The sequence below is a fragment of the Larimichthys crocea genome, chromosome XX, assembly GCF_000972845.2.
Source record: "Larimichthys crocea isolate SSNF chromosome XX, L_crocea_2.0, whole genome shotgun sequence".
Lineage (NCBI taxonomy): Eukaryota > Metazoa > Chordata > Actinopteri > Sciaenidae > Larimichthys > Larimichthys crocea.
In genome coordinates this window covers 4954330-4976372 of record NC_040030.1, presented here as the reverse complement: position 1 = coordinate 4976372, position 22043 = coordinate 4954330, and the positions used below count along the sequence as shown (strand labels likewise).

Genomic DNA, 22043 nt, shown 5'->3' with positions numbered 1-22043 from the left:
GTGTGTTGCTTGAACGCCATAACACCGTATCTGAGCGGGCACGACAGTAAATGTGACATAAAGGCATTTCCTTCCACCGAGCCTTCCGCGTAAAGACGCCGCACACGGGGATTAAAGATCCGGTGAAAGGGGGGACGGTTGGACCCGAGTGAGAGCCCGCAAATCTGCGTCAGAGGCCGGGTAAGTGCTGGGGAAGGTCTTCTTACCCTTCTGTCATTCACAACCAGGCGTCAGCATCCTCAGCGTGGTGTGACACGACGTCTCCAGTTCACAGAGACACTATGGCGTGAAAGTCACCCAGCCTACACCAGACCTCATGGAGAAATCCTATAATTTAAACTCATCCCGCCTCTCAGCACGATTATACACCATAGGAATATAAATAAATGTGATATATGTATGAGGAAAAGATTAATCATAAATTCGGCTTTCATGTTATCCAACAATTACATATATTTCTGCGAGATATGAGCTCGATTCACGCCGAGCTCCTTTAACGCTCCTTGTGGATTGGGGTAGTTTTCATGGAGGGATTTCCAAACAAAAGAATTTAAAGTTTGACACATATAAATCTTTCTGCGTTATTTCTATTCATGCCGAATGTTGGAGGGAATCAAACCGACTTATAAAAACACAAACAAGCCAGTTTATTTCATGTAAGTCTCTGTATAGACGTAAAACCCTTAAATTGCTTCATTTCCAAATGGAGTTTTGAATATCACTGCAGGTCACCAGCTCGGTTCTCTTATTGCTCCATCGATATTTTTGTGATATTTGCGTCGTTATTGATCCGGATTCAGCAGTTTACATAAATATCTGACCACACAGTCAGACAGTGATGGATTGTGCGTTTTAATAATGCGTTTGAATCCCGCATCCTCTCAGACACAGGGAGGGTTTAGAGATTGTGGATGAATTCACAGCAAAATGCAGCCAAAACCAGGTCATAGATTCAAGAGTGTATCATAAATATTATTATTATTGTGCGTATGTAATGTTGTAGAAATAAAAACATAGGTTCATGTTCAAGTTTTGTCCTTTTTAATTTGTCATTTTAGGACAAAAAAGTGATTTTTGTTCATGCAAACCCAGATTTAAAAACTGATTTTCGGGGTCACATATTTTAAAAAATGAACTGATGCGTTATTAGGTCACAAAGAATATTTCAGAGCTCTGTAACTAGATGACTTGAAGTTTCTTCAGCATGTCAGCTGGCTGTTAAAGCAGGCTTTAATAAACCCCCCTGCTCACCAATGAACTGGTTCAAGTTTGGAAATGTGATAGCAGCGAGTGACGTATGAAGTTTGCCAAAGTGAAGCACACTCTGACCGGAATTTACGTAGTTTACACCTTCAAAATAAAACAAAAATATATATATCACTAGAGAATTTTGGAACTTTGGTGTGCTATTTGAAATTGACGAATGTAGAAGCCAGTAATGAAGGATGAAGTTGAAAGTCAACAAAATGTCTAGCATATACCTGAAATAGTAAAATACTCCTTAAAAATGACAACATGATTTTATGTATAGCATATAATGAGAATATAAGTACATGGAATAATGCATGAACTTACCCAGAATGTGCAAAACATGTGTCAAAAAGAGCCACAGAGGTTACAAACAGGCCCAAAGGAGCCCAGCAGGGACAAACCAAACAAAGGCTCTACATTGGAGTAATCAATATTTAGTCACCAATTCACCTATGTGAATAAAAACATACTCACTTATAATTATTTCTTTTCTCAACAAGTGTGTTTATTAATTTTCAGGGATCAGTATCACACTATAACATAATAACACAGGTGCAAAACACAACAATCACAGCAAGGCTCACCTTCAGTAAGGTAAACATGACAGGGCAGTACCAAAACATAAGTGTCACAGATGGTCCAAAAGTTATCCTGACAACAGAACAAAACAAAACATACTAAACACATACTAATACTCATTTGTTGATGGTTGACACACAAGAGGGTCATGCCTCCAATGCTTTCTTTCCCTCTAAGAATGCTATAAAAGATATATTCACCCTTTAACGTAACAGTGAGTTTTTCCTGTGCAAGAGTTTGACAGTCCTGCAAGCCACAAGACACTAATGCTTGGTTTGGTAGTGGCTGTCCAAGATTTGCCTATGGTATGTTTAACTTGTAACATGCAAAATGTTACATAGTTTGGCACATATTAATAGTTTTATACCTGTGACATGTGTGTATACAGTTGTCTCTCGCTATAACGCGGTTCACTTTTCACGGACTCGCTGTTTCGCGGATTTTTTTGTGTAATTTTGCATGATTTATTTTACAACGTACTGTACAGTATGAACGCGCATTGTGTTCTGCGTCCTAAATTGGCTAAGGGAGTACTGTATAAAATGCATGTAAAAAGGTGTATAAAAGTGTGTGGTTAGGGTTTTTACGGCCTTAAAACATGTATAATAATTGTAAAACTTACTTTGCGGATTTCGTTTATTGCGGGTTATTTTTAGAACGTATCCCCCGCGATAAACGAGGGACCACTGTGTCTGTGTATATTTATTTATTTATTTATTTAATGGGACCATGTACAGTATTAAACATAAACGATTACATTTGATGTACTGCACCAGAGTTACCATACAGCTACTTTTCATCCGCAGTCCCTTCGGCACAATTAAAACATATTACAGCACAATAACGAACAGTACAAAGCAAAAAAACACACAGGACACATTTACTATTTAAATATATTTTTTATTACCTTTTTTTTTTTAGCTCTATTGTATAGACACAGTTGAAGAGCTTTTGTACTATATTTACTATTCCTTATATGTAAGTTAAAGAAATGTACTTTTTTTTTAAAGTCTTTTATTTTGAAGGACAGCACCGGAAGCGTGGTGTGGTGTCGGGTGTAACTTGACACCGGGCCGGGGCGGGCGCAGTATGCGGAGCAGCTGATGCTCTTCTGCTGGGGGGCTAAAAATAATCAACTTTTCCCAGCCCAACTCTCTGTATTGTGTTTCTGTGACTCTTCTTTCTTTTTCTTCTGTCTGTTTTCTTTCTTTTCTTTTTAAAAAAATCAAATATATCCAGACATCAGGAATGAAACAGAGTCCTTAAGGATTATTACTTTTCTCCGAGGTAAGACACTTTTATAACGTTGTGTGTGTGCATATGGTCTGTCTCTTAAATTAGCCTTATTTTTAAAATAATTTTGATAAATGTGGCTGCAGTTTGACGTTAAAGCTGGATTTTTAATTTGCATATCTGTCAGCTGGATTTACATATTTCTAACGGTCGTCAACGGTCCAGATTAACGGTCATTAACGTCCAGATTTCCACTTTAATGACTTTCCACTTTGTTTATTAAGCCCGCTTCAATCACAGTTGAAGTGACGTTGATATGGAAGTAAAATATCAAATAAAAATATTATTATATAAATAAAAACAATCATTGACATAAATTTGTCGTTTGAGTGAAAATGTGGCGGCAAATATGACGTCATTAACGGCTCCAACTGTCAGTTTTTGGCGGTTTTACGGCGGTTTTTTCGACGCTGCTAAAGAAAATGAATCAAAACTTTGTCAAATTACATCCACGACGTGATAAATCGTTGAGTTGTGAGTTTATATGTTCAGTATGTCGCAGTTTGAAAAGAAAGATGGCCACCAGATGCAGCTTTCAGTGGCCATCTTTGTAGTTCTTCCGCCTCTAAACTAATAAAAAAAACAAACCCAACTTTAAGCCTTAATATAATGTGAACAGGTGAGTTGTATATAAATTCACCCTCAGTACAGTTGTCATGAACGGGGAAATTAGCTACAGAGACCAAAACTGTTTTTTGTACCAGGCTGTAAACATGTTTATTTCTGCTGTGAAGTTGGACATTTGGACATGGGGACTTATGGAGACTGACTCACTTCTGGAGCCAGCCTCAAGTGGACGTTAGAGGAACTGCAGCTTGTTGGTGAAGATGTTGCAACAATCTAATGTAAAAAATATGACATAAAAACATTTTAGATTGTAGTTCTGAAGTAAGGAACAAACTATTTATTTGTTTTTAGACTGAAACTCGACATGTTGTACGATCCTGCAAAGACTGAAGATATCACAGGGTCACCGTTTACAAGACTACGACCAGATTCAGTCAGAAAAAAAACATGTTTGGACTCGTCAGGATGAGAAATAAAGCGACCTCGGACAGCTCGGATTGAGTTTTACGACCACGTTACACCAAACGCAACTCGAGCAAAACTTTAGGGTTTCATACGGATGTCAGAAGTTTGAAAAGTCGTCTCTTGGATTCACGGCTGTGGACATTAAATTTAGACAGTTACTACCTGAACCTTTAGTCCTTGTTTCCTTTCCAACATGTCACATTAATGCAGTCTAAGCCGGCGGGCATGAAGCCGGACAGTGTCCCCGAAATAACTCTCATGCCTCTTGTGTGCACGGCACTTGAATGCGTGACATGTGTGAGTCTCCAAAGTTCAAACTGAAGCACCTCGGAGTCGAACACATGAAACATTTCTCAGTCACTGATTCTGGCGTCTTGGAGAAAATCCAAAAATCTGAGTTTGATTTCCGTCACGTGAGCTGCTTGTTTGTGTTTTTTTACAGATTGACTTGAGGCTCGCGTGGAGCGGCCGGGCGGTGGCATGGCCCTGTCGTTTTGCGGCAACGACAACGGTACTAATGCCTACAGCGTGAACGGCGGCGTGCTGAACAATGGCTGCTTCGTGGACGCTCTCAACCTGGTCCCCCATGTCTTCCTGCTCTTCATCACCTTCCCCATCCTCTTCATCGGTGCGTGACAGAAAACGACACACGTGTAACTCACACACACTCTTGTCTTGTGTCTGTGTGTTGGCTAAAAATAAGAAATATTCCACAAAATGAAGAAACGAATACTCGAGTAAATATTTAGAAGCTTTTCTTGGAGCTGAATGGAGTAACACAGTTACAGTTTGAGTGCGTCTGCAGGAAAAAGTCCCACGGCCTGTGTAATGTGTGTCCTGACAGATGTTTGAAGTGTTTCCTGTTTAAGCCTCTCGGAGCTTCACCTTTTTTCTGCTGCACAGTCTCAGAGGTCGCTGCAGCTGTCGGGACGGAGGATTATCGGAGCACAGTTTGTTTTCACGCGTGATTATAGACGTCAGCATGCATGTTTGTGCCGTGATAGAGGCACCTGTGCAGCCCTGAACAGGTTTATATGAATCTATATAATCATATATGATATTAATACTGTAACATTCAACTCTATTAAAAATTAGATTCAATCCCAGACAAACAAGAAACATCATCACACTGATGCATAAAGTCCAACAGCTGCTTACAGTGGACAACAAACACACAGTAAATCTTCTCATACTGTATAACTAGTGAAATAACTGATGAGTCCATCAACAGAAAATGAATAGGTTTTATTATTTATTAATACGTTTTTTAGCCTCTCAAATATGGAGATTTCTGTCGTTCTCATGTCAGATTAAATGAATATTTCGAGTTCCAAACGATCAGTTGATTTAGAAAATAATGAATTTAGTTAGTCGCAGCTCTTCTCTTCTAATAAAGATCAGTTATTTTTCATTACATGTTGTTCCAGAGGTTGAGATACTGGGGAACAAAAAAAGAACCCTGGAATTTCCACAATCTTATTTTTAGAGCAACTACAGGCTACAACTGAGACATAGTGCTCGTCCTGTCTTAGTTAGTTTTACGCAGCTCAATGAAAAGTTATTAAAGCTGAGGGGAAAGAAAGGCAGCAAACGAAGCCACCCACTGAGCTGTGTTTCAATAATCTGTAACTCCATGACGTCCGACGGACAGAGCAGATGTGTGCAGACTCACTTTCTTGTCACCGGTGTGAACCACACGCAGCTTTGAAGCGAAGTTAAGACGAGATTAGAGCAGCAGCAGCTCGGTGATCGAGTGCGGGACAGGAAACGGTAAAACAAACAGTCAACAAAGCTCCAATAAAAACTGAATCCAAACATAGAAATGTAAATACGAATAAATACTGAGTGACGAGGTCGAGTTTGGTTTCGATCAGAAAGGCAGGAAGGAAGGAAGTGAGGAGGAAAGGAAGCATGGAAGGGAAAATGTATTTATTGTTGTTTTACTGTGCAGAGAGTAACGTTCACTGACTGTGAGGCTGCTTTTCTGTGTGTGTGTGTGTGTGTGTGTGTGTACACACAGTAGTTTATGGGAATAGTTCTGACCAGAAGCCCTCAGCCGGCTCCCCGAGGACTCGCTAATTGATGCTTCCTGGTTTTAGTTTTTTATGGTCTCCGTCCCCCGAGCCTGCAAAATGGCCGCGGTCCATTTAGTTAAGAGCAGAAACAAACACCGCTAAGAAACACTGTCGGCACGTTAAAGCCCCGCGATGCTGAGTTTCCTGTCCCTCGTCAGGTTGGGGCAGTCAGAGCTCGAAGGTCCAGATCCATCACAACACATGGCTCCATTTCCCCGGACACAACCTGAGGTGGATCCTCACTTTCTCGCTGCTGTTCGTCCACGTCTGCGAGTTCGCGGAGGGCATCGTCTCCAACAAGTGAGACCTCAGAGAGATATATTCTCAAACAAGCACTCAAGAATACCGTATACTTAATTATATTAATTATATTTGTTGTTTGCCCATTGCTGTAGGATGATGGACACCAACCACCTCCATCTCTTCATGCCGGCCTTCATGGGCTTCATAGCAGCCACGACGTCGGTGGTTTACTACCACAACATAGAGACGTCCAACTTTCCCAAACTGCTGCTCGGTAAGACTCAAACAGTCAGAGCACCAAACCAACCACGAGGACGCCGATCAGACCTGACACAGCTCGCTCTGGAGAACGCAGGAGAACAGACATTGTGGCAATTTCAGTGAATTTTCAAAGTTGGAAACAGAAATTTATGGGAATAAATCAGGAATTTACAAAATTGAAGGTTGGCCCTTGAACAAGGAACTTTAAATATAGTTGTGGAAAATATATTTTAGCATAATCTTGACTAAATCAACCAGATTTCATGCAGGTACACTTGAATATTCCTCAATCACATGCACACTGCTCACTGCAGGGCTATTGAGGCCACGCCCCCTCTACCTGCACAGGTGATTTCTGTACCTGGCACACAGAGATTATTGATTGTTTTGGATCTGATACAGTTTGTTTAAATTACCCACAATTTACACTTAATTCCCATTATTCCCATGGAGTTTCCGATTTGGAATAATCCCAAAATTTCCAAATTTAACTTTCCATGGAAAGTTACCAGAAACTTTCCGCCCCTTTGCAACCCTGGTGGCAATTGTCAGCCTTCTCTCAAATATAATGGAAGTAGTCAAACCACTCTGTTGCACAAGATAATCCACACACCTTGTTGTGTGTAGTTTCATGTAGGAACTATTTTCTTTCCACTGAACTACACCCATCGACCGTATCACCCCGTTCATCTATTCATGGATGAAAGACGAGGAGGGCACCGTTAATGTTCACGGTTTTGCACCTGTGAAATGAAATCTGGCAGCCGCTGTAACATGTTACACTCTGATCACTCTCCACTCTCCGCACAGTCCTGTTCATCTACTGGGTGCTGGCGTTCTTCACCAAGTCCATCAAGCTGTGGAAGTTTGCAGAGTACAAAGTCGGACCACAGCACCTGAGGTTCTGCATCACGGCCCTGTTAGTGCTCCTGTACGGGCTGCTGATGGCCGTGGAGATCAACGTCATCAGAGTCAGGGTAATGAATCACATTCAAAGGAGGCGGATTGACACGTTTGACATCCATAAAAAGTATTTCTGCTCTTTCATATTAACATATTTGTGTTTTACTTCTCTCCCTGTAGAAATATGTGTTCTTTGCCAACCCACAAAAGGTGAAGCCACCTGAAGATTTACAGGATTTAGGGGTTCGCTTCCTGCAGCCGTTTGTCAACCTTCTGTCCAAGGTAGACACAGACAGTCATACGAGTGTGGATGTGTTCATGTTTATGTCTCATAATCATTATCAAATGTCATTAGAGCACAGCTTTGGCAGCAGATTGCAGTAACTGGTACAAATTGTTGGCACATTTCTAGGCGACATATTGGTGGATGAATCCTCTCATCATGGGAGCCCACAAGAGGCCGATAGAGCTGAAGAAGATCGGCAAGCTGCCCATCGCCATGCGAGCCCTCACCAACTACCTGCGGCTCAAAGACGCCTACGAGGATCAGAGGGTGAGCAGACGCCACCTGATTTCACACCAATTCAATGTTTTTGTGATGAACCCGAGTTTTCTAATAGCAGTGGACAAACCTCTTGTCATTTCTCCGTCCACACAGACGGCTGAGGATCCGGATCGCGCCCCGTCAATCTGGCGCTCCATGTATCGAGCGTTCGGTCGTCCCATCCTGCTCAGCAGCACCTTCCGATATCTGGCCGACCTGCTGGGCTTCGCCGGGCCGCTCTGCATCTCCGGCATCGTGGAGCACCTGAAAGCTGACGGTGACGTTGCAGCGCCAGCCAAGAACAAGGTCGGGTTCTTCTTAAAACGTGTTTTTATCAGAGAGTCTGTCCTGATGTATCTGGTCGAGTGTTGGTGACCTGTTGGGCCTTGAGTCCTACAATTGTTAAAGACATCCAACAGGTTTTGGGTTTGATCCCTCGTCTGTTTCTTAAGCCCTTAGAGGCAACCTGGTGACTCAACTCCATAAATGTTTCCTTTGCCCTCCTGTCCGCTCTCACGAGTTGAAAAACCGTCCCGTGTTACCGCCTCTGTCTCGATGTCACTGCTGCTGTCTACAGTGAAAAGTTTTCAGAGTCAGGGTGAAGGATACGTTGGTATGGTGACCTTGTGACCGGTAATTCATCAGCGACAACACAGTCAAGTTCAAGTCCGATCTTTTGGGAGTACCTACAAACCCTCCCTGCTGCAGTGGAGCGGGCTGGAAGTAGGTTGTGACATACATTTAGTGTGCTGTACATAGCTGGAGTAGTAACGCTGGAGTAACTATCTGGGGGGTTCGCCTTCTGACCCTGACAGCTGTGAGATCTATGATTACTGCTTTGACTTGAAAACTGGTTTAGAAATTGATCCGGAATCACTTTGAACAGCTCGTGATGAGTTCAAACCGACTGTGAAAAGTCGAACGTCATTAAATTTCTCTTTGGAGAAATCACTTTGGAAATCTAAAGTCTGCTGTTTACCCAGGATCATTTTATTAAAGGTTAAGTGCGAATTAGTGCGACGTCGTGGGTCGTGCACTGATGTCGGGTGGTCCGGCCAACCAATGAATGACTCACTCCCAGACTGATGTCACCAAGGCGTCGGTCACCAACAGTTGGAGTGTGTTTATGTGTCTGAAATGATCTGTAACGTCATGATGTGATTAGGAGCCGTGGTGACGTCGTGCGTTCCCTGAAGCTAATTTTAACCGTGACCGCTACGTGCCCAACCCGGACACTGACCTTCACCTCAGACTTAATACCAAACCCACAAAGTGTTAACGTTCAAACGGCGCTGAAGAAGTCAGGACTGGCCGTCACTTTCCAAAAATATCCTCGAGGTGTCGAGGATCGAAAACTCAAACTGTGCACATGCAGAATCTTGTGGACAGTAGCCGAGTTTCCGTCTACGTATTTTGAAAAGAGTTGAAGAGATGGAAACACATTAACGCTTAAAACAAACACAAACGTCTGGTTTGTTTTTCACACTTTGAGCCTGGACGACGTTGTCTCGTTGCGCCCTCTTCTTTTGGTTTTCCGAATCGAGAACTGGCGCCATTTACTGTTTATTTTGAGAAGCAACCGCTTAATATTCACGCAACGTTCATGGATGGAAACAAGCGATAGTTCACATTTTCTTTTTGCCAGTTCGCGCCATGTTTGGACAGAAGCACGGATAGGTAGATACGTTATTGATCCCGAGGGAAATCCAAGAAAGAGTAATTCCCGTACTGGTAGGAATCCTAACCGCTGGACCATATGGGATGTTGTCAGGAAGTGATCAAATGGTTAAATGGTATTACTACTTATCATACTTCCTGTTTCCTGTTTGTTTTTCACCACTTGAGCTTCCTCTGGCGCTCTTTTAATCACGTCATCTCGTCCGTTGTCTTGTCTGCGTATCTCATGAACCAACGGTTAGTGGATGGAAACAAGCGTTCGGCCACATTTCAGTTAAAATGTGCGATTATATTTGGATGGAAACACGGCTGCTGGTGGTTAAAGCTTGTTGTTACTGAGCTATCGCGTACTAAGCAAATGAAGTATTAGTTGTGTAGTGTAGTTGTATTTTTGGGAATGAAGTAATCAAAGTATAAAAGAGTGAATTACTGAATGTTTTGAGTCATTTAGTCTGTGAAATGTCAGAAAACAGTCGTTACATCTGACTCATGTTTGGAAATCACTGTTTCCAGAGCTGCTGCCGACGTGCTCGGTTTGTTTGTTTGGTTTGGTCCAAACCCAAAGACGTTCAATTCACAATCATGTAACACAACTTTATGATTTATCAATGATCAAAGATGTTGTTGATGTTCTTCTGGCTCTGAATTGAATATCTCCACAAACATTGTCCTGATGATCTGCTCACATATCAGCCGCATTACTCTACAATAACACAACGCAGTAATATCTATCAGACGGAGAGAAAGCAGACTCAATTACAGACGGTCAATTTGGCGAGGGAAGAAGCGCTGGCAGAGCCGATCACCGACATCGACTCCTCTTAAATCCACGTCAGCTTCTTCCAAAGGTCAGAATACAGACGGAGCCGCGAGGAGAGGCAGAACAGACGCTGCTTCTGCACTGACAGTATATTTTTATTCGGTCCATTTGGCTGCACGTCGGTGTTAAATGCGAGCTGTTGTCGGGTCCGTGCCTGGCTCTTAAAGTGGGTATAATGAGATAGAGATAGAGAGCAGAGCGGTGCTGCATTACTGAGTGACATGGAAAATATCCCGCTCACCTCACACTCTGTGTCAGGTTAATACAGCGAAGGTCTGCTGAGCATCACACCGAGCTTTTTGCTGCTGCGGAGTGCGTGTCCAATACAAAACTCATTCACAGTGCGAGGACGCATTGGATCTATCTGTCTGTCGTAATGTTTAAGTGTTGTTGTTGGTGTTTTTGTGAAAAAGAAATATTAAAATAAATGTATTAATGTAGGATTGAAGTGAAAAATGACAAATTCAATATATTATCGATGTTTTCCATCAGATTTTCAACATTAGTTGTAGTTTCAAGATAAAAAAACTTGAAGAAGAATGTTGAATGTTGTGTTCTTTGTTGCAGGAGACGTATTTCGGCGTGTACTTCATGTCGTCCACCGAGCTGCTGCAGAACACTTCGGTCCTGGCCGTGCTCCTCTTCCTGGCTCTGATCCTGCAGAGGACCTTCCTGCAGGCTTCGTACTACGTCACCATAGAGACGGGCATCAACCTGCGGGGAGCGCTGCTGGTGAGCGAAACGTCAGATGTCGACATCCGACATCCGTCATAGATGTATTTAAATGGGCGGCATCTGGAATTTAAACTGTGTGTGTGTGTGTTTCATCAACCAGGCAATGATTTACAACAAAATCCTGCGTCTGTCCACCTCCAACATGTCGATGGGGGAGATGACGCTGGGGCAGATCAACAACCTGGTGGCTATCGAGACCAACCAGCTGATGTGGTTCCTCTTCCTCTGCCCCAACCTGTGGGCCATGCCTGTCCAGGTAGGCTCACACACACACACACACACATTAAAGGCGTGTGAAGACTCCTTCTTACCGTCTGTTTGTCTCTTTGCAGATTGTGATGGGAGTCATCCTGCTTTACTATTTGCTGGGCTGGAGTGCTTTGATTGGAGCGTCGGTCATAGTTCTGCTGGCTCCGGTCCAGTACCTCATAGCTACGAAGCTGGCAGACACGCAGAAAAGCTCACTAGTAAGCAGCATGTTTACATAACTGTGTCTGTTATTGGCTGCAGATTCTTTCACAGAGAAACTTCGCTTCGTTTCGCAGCAGTCAGCTGAACATGGCGTAGACTAACACGTGATCGTCTCGTTCAGGAACACTCGACAGATCGCCTGAAAAAGACCTCCGAGATCTTGAAGGGCATAAAGCTGCTGAAGCTGTACGCCTGGGAGAACATCTTCTGTGACAGCGTGGAGGAGACCAGAGGCAAAGAGCTCACCAGCCTCAAGACGTTCGCTTTCTACACCTCCATGTCCAGTAAGATAAAAAGTCTGAGTGTCCGATAGGGCTGCAACTAACGATCATCTTCCTCATTGATTACTTTTAATTCAATTAAACGATCAGTTGTTTGGTCCATAACCCCAAAAATATTCAGTTTACTGTCATAAAGGACTAAAGAAAGTAGAAAATATTCAAATCTGAGAAGCTCAAATCGGAGAATTTGACTCAAAAGGATGAATTAATTATCAGATTCAACTAAGATTAATCAAGAGTTGGAGTTCTAGTGTGTATTTCAGATAGTAATGTCTATCGTGACTTATAGACTGAATGGCAACTTTGATAGCTGATCAATTATTTCATTTATTTTGTGTGCGGCTTCACAAATGTGAATATTTGAAACATCTGAGGACGTCACGTTTGGCTTTGAGAAACATATTTTTCATATATCTTGTCTTTTCTCTCGTTTTATGTCAGATTCAACTGAATATTTTTGTTTTCTGGACGGACAAAACAAGACTTTAAAGACTTCTCACTAATTTCACACTATTTTGGACGTTTTATGAACCAAACAGCCAATCGATTAATCAAGAAAATGAGCGAAAGATTAACTGATAGTAAAAATAATCATTAGTCTTTCCATATGTTCAAATCTGAAGCACTGTTAGTTAATATGACTGTTTTCTCTCTCAGTTTTCATGAATGCTGCCATTCCCATCGCTGCCGTCCTCGCGGTAAGAACGTTTCATAATTTATAAGATTTGTAAATATTAACCAGGACTTCTGACCACGAGGGAGAGGATGGTTAAATTTAAGACGCTTTTGTCTCGTAGACGTTCGTGATGCATCACTTCCTAAATAAAACCGGTCCCAGTCCCTCTGAGGCCTTCGCCGCTCTGGCGTTGTTCCACATCCTGGTCACGCCTCTCTTCCTGCTCTCCACGGTCGTCAGATTCGCCGTCAAAGCTCTGGTCAGGTGAGTGTCTGTGATCTGTGTGTTAGCTGCTGAGGCCGGCTGGTTGTGGACATGACTAAACAAGGAAGACAAACAGGAGACGCTGGAACACGGGAGGAAACCCGACAGCAGTGAGGAGAAACTCGAACCTCCTGAGAGATTTCTGGTGTTGGTATCGTCACAATCGTGTTTATTCGTGGACTGTGTGTGTGTGTGTGTGTGTGTTTGCAGCGTCCAGAAGCTTGGCGAGTTTCTTCAGAGCGACGAAATCGGAGACGACAGCTGGAGGAACGGAGACATGCCGATTTCATTCGAAGCTGGAAAAAAACACTTTGGGATGGTGAGTGTTGAAGATGATTTCCTGTGCAGACAGGAAGTGCTACCAAAGGCGGCTTACAGACGTATTTAAAACAGACGGCGTTAACAAAGCGCACTCAAGTTGCCAAGAAATAGCTTCAAGTGTGCCAGACGACGAGGCGCGCATTCCTTCCATGTTACTCCAGGTAACGTGTGTCCATCTTAGCGACAGCTTTCTTTAACAGGCTGCCGAGGGGACGTTGTGTAACGTCAGCCCTGAGTACTGCTCCCAGTAAGCAGATCCTCCAAACAGTGATGTGCAAAGACGTGTTTAACCACTCCAGTCCTCCCTATAATAAACATCTTTTAGTCTCATTTAGAGGGAGACATCTGGTCAACAATATAAACCTACGTAAAAGTGTTAAACATCAAATGAAAATGAGAACCTGGAGAACATGAAGACGCAGCGTAGCACTGTGTGTAAAGTGTTTCCAGACATAAATCTACAATAAACTTTGTGTTTTCAATATAATAAAAGTTTAGAGTGTATAAGGTCTCAGCACATTATGAAAAGAAGTATATGATGGTCATTCCCACCAGATCTGGTGCAAACTTAACTATTTTTAACCACTTAAAAATGGATGAAAATGCTCAAAAATCCCTCAGAGAACTCGAGGAACGCCATCGAAATTGATTTTCTTGGAGATTGGATGGCGAGCGCTTCTCTTCTGGGAATTGCTCAGAAAGCGTCTTATTGTCAGTATAAATATGAAAACCATCCATCCTCTGAATTCCCTCATGAGGTTGCGATTATCCTCGAGGTCACAAGAAGTTGTTTTATACAGTGAGGTCAAGTTTAAAAAAAAAAAAAAAGTTCGATTGCTCTTATGGGGGCTAACATCATCACATATGAACACAACTGGGCCCATTGAATCCACAAGAGTCTCAGTTTTCCAGACCCAGTTTAGACAGTTCAACACTGGTTAGGGGGCCCAGTTTACAGAAATATTCAAATACACAATACAAAAATAAACTTGAGCCAATGGACCCATTTTATGTTGAGGTGAGAGGTCAAAGGGCGTCTTTGAAACCAAATGGACCCATTTTATGTTGAGGTGAGAGGTCAAAGGACGTCTTTGAGTGTAGCCATTGCTCGAGTTTGGCCTAACTGCTACCCATTGGTAGCACCCATTGGTAGCACCCATTGGTAGCACCCATTGTTGCTACCAATGGGTGCCTTAGGTCTTCTAGTTTACCAGTATCCTCACTAGCTTTCAGCGACATGAAAGATGCTTTTTGGTTTATTAAAAGAAACTGTAGAAAGTTGAGAAACATCCTTCAGTGCTCATCAAAGAGGCCGAATCTGAATTTAAAGAGTTGAAACTGCTGAATGTAACAGTCTGACTCTGCCTCTAACTGCATGTGCAGGCAGTTTAGTTGGAATACAACAAAAAAAAAAACACAAGTTAAAGTGTTCAAACTCTAAAATTTTACTTGAAATCCCCAAACTCTAGCTTTAATCGGCTAAATACGCCAGACAAGCTGCTCATTGTTGCTGTTGGGTTACATGGTGTGAAAGTGATACTGACATCAAGTGATAATTTGCTCTCAGGACTAATTGTTATCTTTACGAGCCTGTGGTGGGTCTTCGAGAACATCACCTCCCAGTGAGCTGCAGCCCAGACTTTAATATGTTTGCAGTATGTTGCAGTGGGATTAACACTGTTTGTGTCTAAAATGGACAGTGGGACCGCCGAGCCAAGTGACTCACAGAACTCTTTATAAGGGTTTAATGGTTTTCAAATACACAACACGTCCGTTTTTATAATTGAATATTACTTCAGATGTTATTCAGTGAGTGTTTCTATCAGGACAACACAAGCTGTTTGAATGCAAATAGTAACACGAGGCTCAAGCGAAGTTTTTCAGCCTCTCTGGTCGTCCTTTTGATTCTTTTATTACTTAATGTGAAAGCTCCATTTGCAGCCAACTGCATTACGTTCCTTTCATGAAGCCATTAGAAACTTAAAGTGGGGAAAACGATAACTGCAAGAATTTCACCAGGATATCTGCGAGCTAAAGTAGGCTAGATTACTAAATCAATCAAACGCTGTAGCGAGTGATGTGAATTATCTTTTGAGTTCCTGGAACATAATGTATCCCCCCGCTCAGCTATCAGTGCTTGAGCCAACTTAGCAACTCGTCCATTCACCACTAAAATGATGTAGAAATGTAAAAGCACCACTTCCCGCCTCCTAAAATAATTTTCCAAGGAAAGAGACATTAGAAACAGGCTGTTCTGCAAATGTAGAAGATGTCACGTGCTGGATTACACTGCAGGTCGTTGGATCTTTCCTTGACAAGAAACGTAGCCGGTGTGACGTTACTTAAACGACAAACTCTTGGTGATATCGGTGCAGATATCTGTTGTCTCTTCACATATGTGATGGCGCCCACCAGTCAATCAAAGTTCAGATGCTGATGTGTGTTTGTATGTTTGGTGTGTCCGGATAAGAAGAACAGGGCGATGTGCTAGCAGTGGGATTGAAGCCTCTGGGGCAACATTATCTCGGCTTATATCAGAGGGAACCCCCGCACTCCTTCTCCCCCGGGGGAACTCGAGCGGATGCAGGAGAAGTCTTAAGTTTATTAGTTAATGCTAACTTCAGATCTCTTCTCTTTTCAATATCTCCCTCAAGACTAAAGCCATCAACAGGAAGCAGCCAATACGCTACCAGATGGACAACTACGAGCAGCCGACCAGGCGACAGATGAGACCCACGGAGACGGAGGATGTGGCTGTAAAGGTCAGGGTCAAAGTTCACATGTTGGAGAATAGATGAAGAAAATAAAAAGAAATGAACTCTCATAACTACCAGAGATATAAGCATGTAACGATCTGTGGTCTAAAGAATGAAAGATTTTCTTTATACTGCCGATGGTCGATGGTGTCGTGGCAGCTGACGGGACTTGAGAGGCCGAACCAGTAATAAACTTTGTCTTCATGTCAGACTGATTGAGATCCAAGAGGTTTTTCTGTGCGAGACGGCTGGAGGCAGCACATTCACGACTGATGACCTCAGCTTTCTACACTGCTGCCTGGCACTTTAACTTTCCGCTCTTAGTGATTAAATGTAAGGAGACCTTTGGGGATAGACAGATTTAGGTACGGAGACATGAGCTGATAATGGAGATAGAAAAGGGAGTGACGGGATAAAACAGGCTCATTGCTTTTATTGGTTACTGATTTTATACAAAGATGTCAGATTTTTAAAGGAGCAGGTAGGTTTAAACTGTTACACCGCATAGCAGATTATTAAACTGGGTGTTGTTCCCCTTTAATTGTATGATTATACATCTTAAGCCACGTAGCTACTAGCCCACACTTCATCAAGAAATCAGTCAAAGTCGTCTACATATCGAGTTGCAGAAGTTAGCATGGTAACCAGTGTGGCTTCGGCACATCCTGTGCCTGTTGTCCTGACAAAAAAAAGATTAAAATGTGTCGCAAACTTTAAACGAATTTCAAGTAAAGCAGCAAATTATTATTAGTAGTATTACTGTACCGTGATTATTAGGATTAAGTTCACTAGATAAGCAGTGGGTGGTCAGAAAACCGGAAACAGAGGGCACAACAAGACGATATTAAAAGTTTTTATCAATCTTTTGTAATGCCGTACTTCGTTTATGGAAACTACGGCTAAAAGATAGGCGTAGTTTACAGTGTCAGAGAATGAATGAAGAAATGAATATAGATTATATTGAAAGTAAAATGGGCAGAAAATACAAATCATTCTACTCTGCATTTGTTACAAGCTGCTCTCTCACACCATCATCCATTTCACTATCGACAGCTGGTTCATATCTTCACTGTTTGTACATCCATGGGTCATTTGTGGGCGCACAGAATCATACATGTGACGTGTGTTTGTGTGTGTGTGCGTGCGTACGTGTGTGTCTTTGCAGGAAGTGTAGGATTCACACGAGAATTTGTTGTCCCTTAAAGGGCCTTGTGATTCTTCATTTTCTCAGCCCCTCCGTGAAGGCTGCTCTTCCTGCCTCATCCCTGCGGAGTGACGCTACTGACCAGACGGTGGTCCGCTAATTAAACAGAGACAGACAGAGCAGGCTTTTCCATAGTAAACAGTCTTTGTCAGCTTATCACTGTATGATTCATCAGCTAATCCATTTAAGCACAAGTGATTTCAAGATCATGGGAGTTCATTTGCTGCTAGAACTCTTCTGGGACGATGTTTCCGTTCATCCCAAAGCTGTTGGATGGGTTTGGAGTGTCTTGTCCTTCTGACTCCGTCTGGATCTGACGTTCATCGTCGCGGTGACACATAGTTGCCGAGACCACACTTTGTTTTTTTTCTTCTGAGCCCAGTTCTGTTGGCTTTGGTCCTGGTGTTGCTCCATACCGGCTTAGTAATCCCCATTCCCCCTCCTGTGATAATGGTGAAATCACCAACAACCCCTATGTGCTGCTCTGAGCTCCCAGTCCAGAAAGAGTCAGCCTAACGGCAGCTACATTTAAACACAAGTGGCCAATTCTGACAAATTGCACCTTTAGCTTTGATCATACAGGGTTTTTAAAATCTATTTTCATCCAAATCATCCAGTGTGGTATTAAAAGTAGCTTGTGAACACTGTTAAACTGTTCTGGACCATTTCCTGCAGCTTCTGACATTTTACAGTGCATTGATTATTCAGCAGTGACCCCACATGTAACCCCATATTTCCTCCTTTTTAATGCTTCACTCCCCTTTTTTCATATCTATCTATCTTCTGCCCTCCTTCCCTTCCCACTCTTTTGCTTTTGATAATATCTGATCGTGTCTAGTTGTTCTTTATTCACCCATTATAAGGAGATCAAACAAAACAGCAAAACATCAAATCAATATTACTAATATATTCCTAACAGGCACTTATGCTCAGGAAGCCTTACACATCTGATGAGATACTTGACTGACTTGAATGCTATGACTTCTCTGAGCCCCCGATGTCTAAACCACTAAAAACAACAAATAAGCTCTTATTGAATATTTGCTTACGAATGAACAAAGATGTTTTCCTCTCTTAAGATGCCTTTTGGGATCTGTGTCATGGGTAGAAGGGCACAGTGGAGGAAGGTTTATTTAAAATAAACATAAAATAAACAAATAAATGCAACAGATGGGAGGAATGTAAACAGAGTCCGAGCAGGAAGCATGGTGATAGATGACTGAACGGGGATTAGATATGAAGGCGTGATGCATGGTTCTCTGGGACAGTTAATGCAGTGGAAGTCTCATAAAGATGGTTCACACTTCCACCTCTAACTTACATGTTGACTATATGTTGTACATTCTAGGCAGAGCTGGAATTCAACCGTCAACTGACTTTGCAACCATCTAGTAAACAAACTGACCCAACAACTTTTCTTTCCACAAAGGCTAAAGATCTCCATTTTTTTGTTAGGAATTACTTTTGTTTACTTTTTTCCAGTTAGACAAAATGGCATACTTCAGGAAATCCCAAGCCATTGTCAATGTTTGAGACAAAATATTTACTTGGAATTGTCATCATATCTCTGTATAAGAAGAAGTTGGCACAAATAATTGATCTGATGTTGATGGTCAATAATCAAAGTTTAAGTTTGTTTAAGTTCTCTTGGCTGACTTTCTTTATTAGAATCCAAACACTAGTTCAAGTTGTTATAAGGTTTTGGAAGTCCAATGTTTTATACCAACTGCTGATATCTTTAAATAATGTTTCTCACAAAAAAAATCCCTCTCTGCTCAAAAATGTGTTTAGGCGAGGGAGAATCATAAACAAACCAGACAGAAATAAGGGGATCTTTAATAGTTTCCATTTAGATGTCCCAGTGAGCCAGCATGAACAATAGGAAGGACCTAGCACTGGCAAACCTCCACGTTAATGCAGCCATGTTATTCATATTTACGTAACATAATCTTTCAATACATCGGATGTAAATATAAATCAGGGTGTCATCCGCGTAGAAATTTAGTTTTTTAGCCAAATGTTCTCCTATCTTGTTGTTTTGAACCGTAGAGAGAGTTCACATTTAATTCACTGAGTTTAAAACAACAACAATAAACTGGAAAGAACTTTTGGGGGGATTCAGGGACTTTAAATCAGATTGGGGGAGTGTATCTTTAGTAAATAAAACAGGAATTCTCCTTATCTGAACTGAGGGTCTAAAGCTAGAGAGTATTGTATTCTTTAGGTGACTTGGCTTGGTTTGATTTTTGATTCAGCCCTTGTGATTATTCTACCACTCACCCTCTTAAATACAGAAGTGAGCGTGGATCAGGTCTTTGGTGGAGATCCTCAGACAGCCTTTCCTGACAAAAAAAAGTTAAAAACACAATAGCACCTGCTCCGCCTGGTGTTTTATTTGTCAGCGTACATTCAAATGAACTCTTCAGAACCTGAGAAGTGCGTCACAGGACGACTTTTGTCATTATCAGTCCCACATACCATGAGCACAGCATGTCCTTCATTGTGCAATACAGATATCTGCAGCAGCTTTCACACCAGTGAACTCAAAGTTTCTTAAACTCTGGGTCAGGACATGTACACAAAACAAGAAAGCAACACGTAGTCATGTCTTGCACAATGACTGTTTACTGTGAGACATCTACTGCAGAGGATAAATCAATCTACGGCATCAGCTGTAGTAATTTTTATTTTATATCTGTGTTTTTGTCCAGGTGATGAATGGATTCTTCACCTGGGGAAACAACCTGTCCACGCTGTCGGACATCAACATCCGCATCCCCACAGGTATCGACCGTCCCATGTGACATTCATCACTTATAGCCAAACATAAACTCAGTATTTACAGGTTCAGGTGCAGTTTATATGCAAATTTAGCATTTACTCTTATGCATGTATGACTATGTGATATCTTTGAAGCTAATGCTGTCTGACTTGTACCCCAAAGTGAACTGAACAGAAGAGCCAGACAGCATAAATATGAGCTACACAGTGAAACCACAACACTGCTGCCTATGAATCTTATTAGATTAATAGGTTATAAATCAGCCTGGATATGGAGGTATTTGTTTTAATTCAGTTTCAGCTCCGTCAGGTGAAATTTATGCTCACGCTGTAAGAGCACTGTTAGAATGAAACACGCTGTCAAGAGTATTACAGTAATGCTGCAGGGATGTCACTGAAATACCGAGTGTCAGGAGACCAGGTCATGTTCAACAGATGGACCGTTTAGTATATCTCACACACACACACACTTGAAGCTTCCCCTGGGAAGTGACTTCCCTGCTATCCGAGTCATGCTACTACTAAGACAAACAGGATTTGTTGTTCTGCCAAGAGCTGGTGTAATCTAGTCACTGAGAGTTAGAGTGTGTTTGAGGACATTTTCACTGGTCTTCAAGGGACTATTTTAATGCTGGGACTTGGTTTAAGAGTAAGTTAGACTTAGGTCTAGCGTTGACTTTAGGCATGTAGTGTCGATGGTTAAATTTAGGGGATAAGTAAGTAGAAAAATGACTTGTCGTCACCTCAAACTTTCATCAGATTATTAAGTATTGTGTTGTTGTAGAGTTACTCAACCTTTTCTGACCTGTGACCTCACTGTTAGGTCGCAAAATTCTCACGACCCCAAAGTGCATTTGTCAACCTGTCAACTTTTCACATGAATTTGAGCTTGACGTTATCGTAGAGGTGGAGGATCCGGCCGCTCCAAAAAAATAATAATAATCTATTTAATTGTGATCTTTTTCAGTTCAGACTGCAGCCAGGCTTGAAATAACCAATGAATTTTTCCATTTGCACCATTAAAATACAATGTTGCAATAAAGATACACGGGTTTGATTTGAATTAGTAAACAGGAGCCCAAAGATATTTACCAAAATAACACTTTTTACAACTCACAATTACATTGTTGTCCAACTAGGGATTACATGAAGTAATTTGTCCAATCAGCACAGCTGTCCAGTTCAATGAGTTTATGTGAAGAGGACATTCACCTGAAAAGTAGATTTCACGATTTTACGTCGCATTTCTCAACTCTACATCATCAGTTTTTTAGAAGGATGTAAGCAATATTTACTAACTTCAGTATAATTAGATTTGAGAATAAATTTAACTGCATATTTCTTCCAATTTAAAGTCCAATTTGAATCTGCTGTATCAGGCTCCATGTAGGATGTTGAGAAAACCCATCATATAGTGTATACTATCTGTAAATGACATTCAGGAGCTAAAATAGGTTCGTAAATAGAAGAACAACATAAAACGGTGACCTTTCTGTCTGTTCAGGTCAGCTGACAATGATTGTGGGTCAGGTGGGTTGTGGGAAATCCTCGCTGCTGCTGGCGATGCTCGGCGAGATGCAGACCATCGACGGGAGAGTCTACTGGAGCAAGTAAGACGTTACAGCATCTTACTGTATATGTATATATTATATCTTTCTAATCAGTTTGGTTCTTTTTCTTCCTTTTTCCTGCAAAATAATCTTTTTTGGTTTAACCGAGCAGTAAAACATTTCCGATAGAATTACACAATAATTGTATTTATTTTCTGTTCTGGTGTTTACAAGAATAGATCTCATTACACGCTGCACGTCTTTTTATGTCGTGAAGTAATTGCTCGATGTAAGGTCAACGCTTCGCAGTAACAGTATAAGTTATG

The 22043-nt window shown here is 41.7% G+C and overlaps 1 protein-coding gene across 8 annotated transcripts in view; it reads left to right on the top strand.

Moving 5' to 3' along the window:
* abcc9 (ATP-binding cassette, sub-family C (CFTR/MRP), member 9) overlaps positions 1-22043 on the top strand; it is a 45818-nt gene continuing 23775 nt past the window's right edge. For 4 of the 8 annotated variants that reach the window (XR_003461266.1, XR_003461265.1, XM_027272161.1 and 1 more), the window contains exons 1-19: positions 1-180; positions 2856-3117; positions 4598-4783; positions 6389-6530; positions 6623-6747; positions 7545-7711; positions 7818-7919; positions 8050-8190; positions 8296-8487; positions 11246-11410; positions 11514-11669; positions 11746-11880; positions 12006-12168; positions 12823-12863; positions 12963-13105; positions 13316-13424; positions 16081-16188; positions 20098-20170; positions 21672-21777. Coding sequence is in view for 4 of the 8 variants with exons in the window: in XM_027272161.1 (XP_027127962.1) it covers positions 4636-4783; positions 6389-6530; positions 6623-6747; positions 7545-7711; positions 7818-7919; positions 8050-8190; positions 8296-8487; positions 11246-11410; positions 11514-11669; positions 11746-11880; positions 12006-12168; positions 12823-12863; positions 12963-13105; positions 13316-13424; positions 16081-16188; positions 20098-20170; positions 21672-21777 (2216 nt within the window). In the remaining 4 variants the exon portion in view is untranslated. The remainder of the gene's footprint in view (positions 181-2855; positions 3118-4597; positions 4784-6388; positions 6531-6622; positions 6748-7544; positions 7712-7817; positions 7920-8049; positions 8191-8295; positions 8488-11245; positions 11411-11513; positions 11670-11745; positions 11881-12005; positions 12169-12822; positions 12864-12962; positions 13106-13315; positions 13425-16080; positions 16189-20097; positions 20171-21671; positions 21778-22043) is intronic. The other 4 variants (XR_003461267.1, XR_003461268.1, XM_027272160.1 and 1 more) reach the window with 2 other exon arrangements.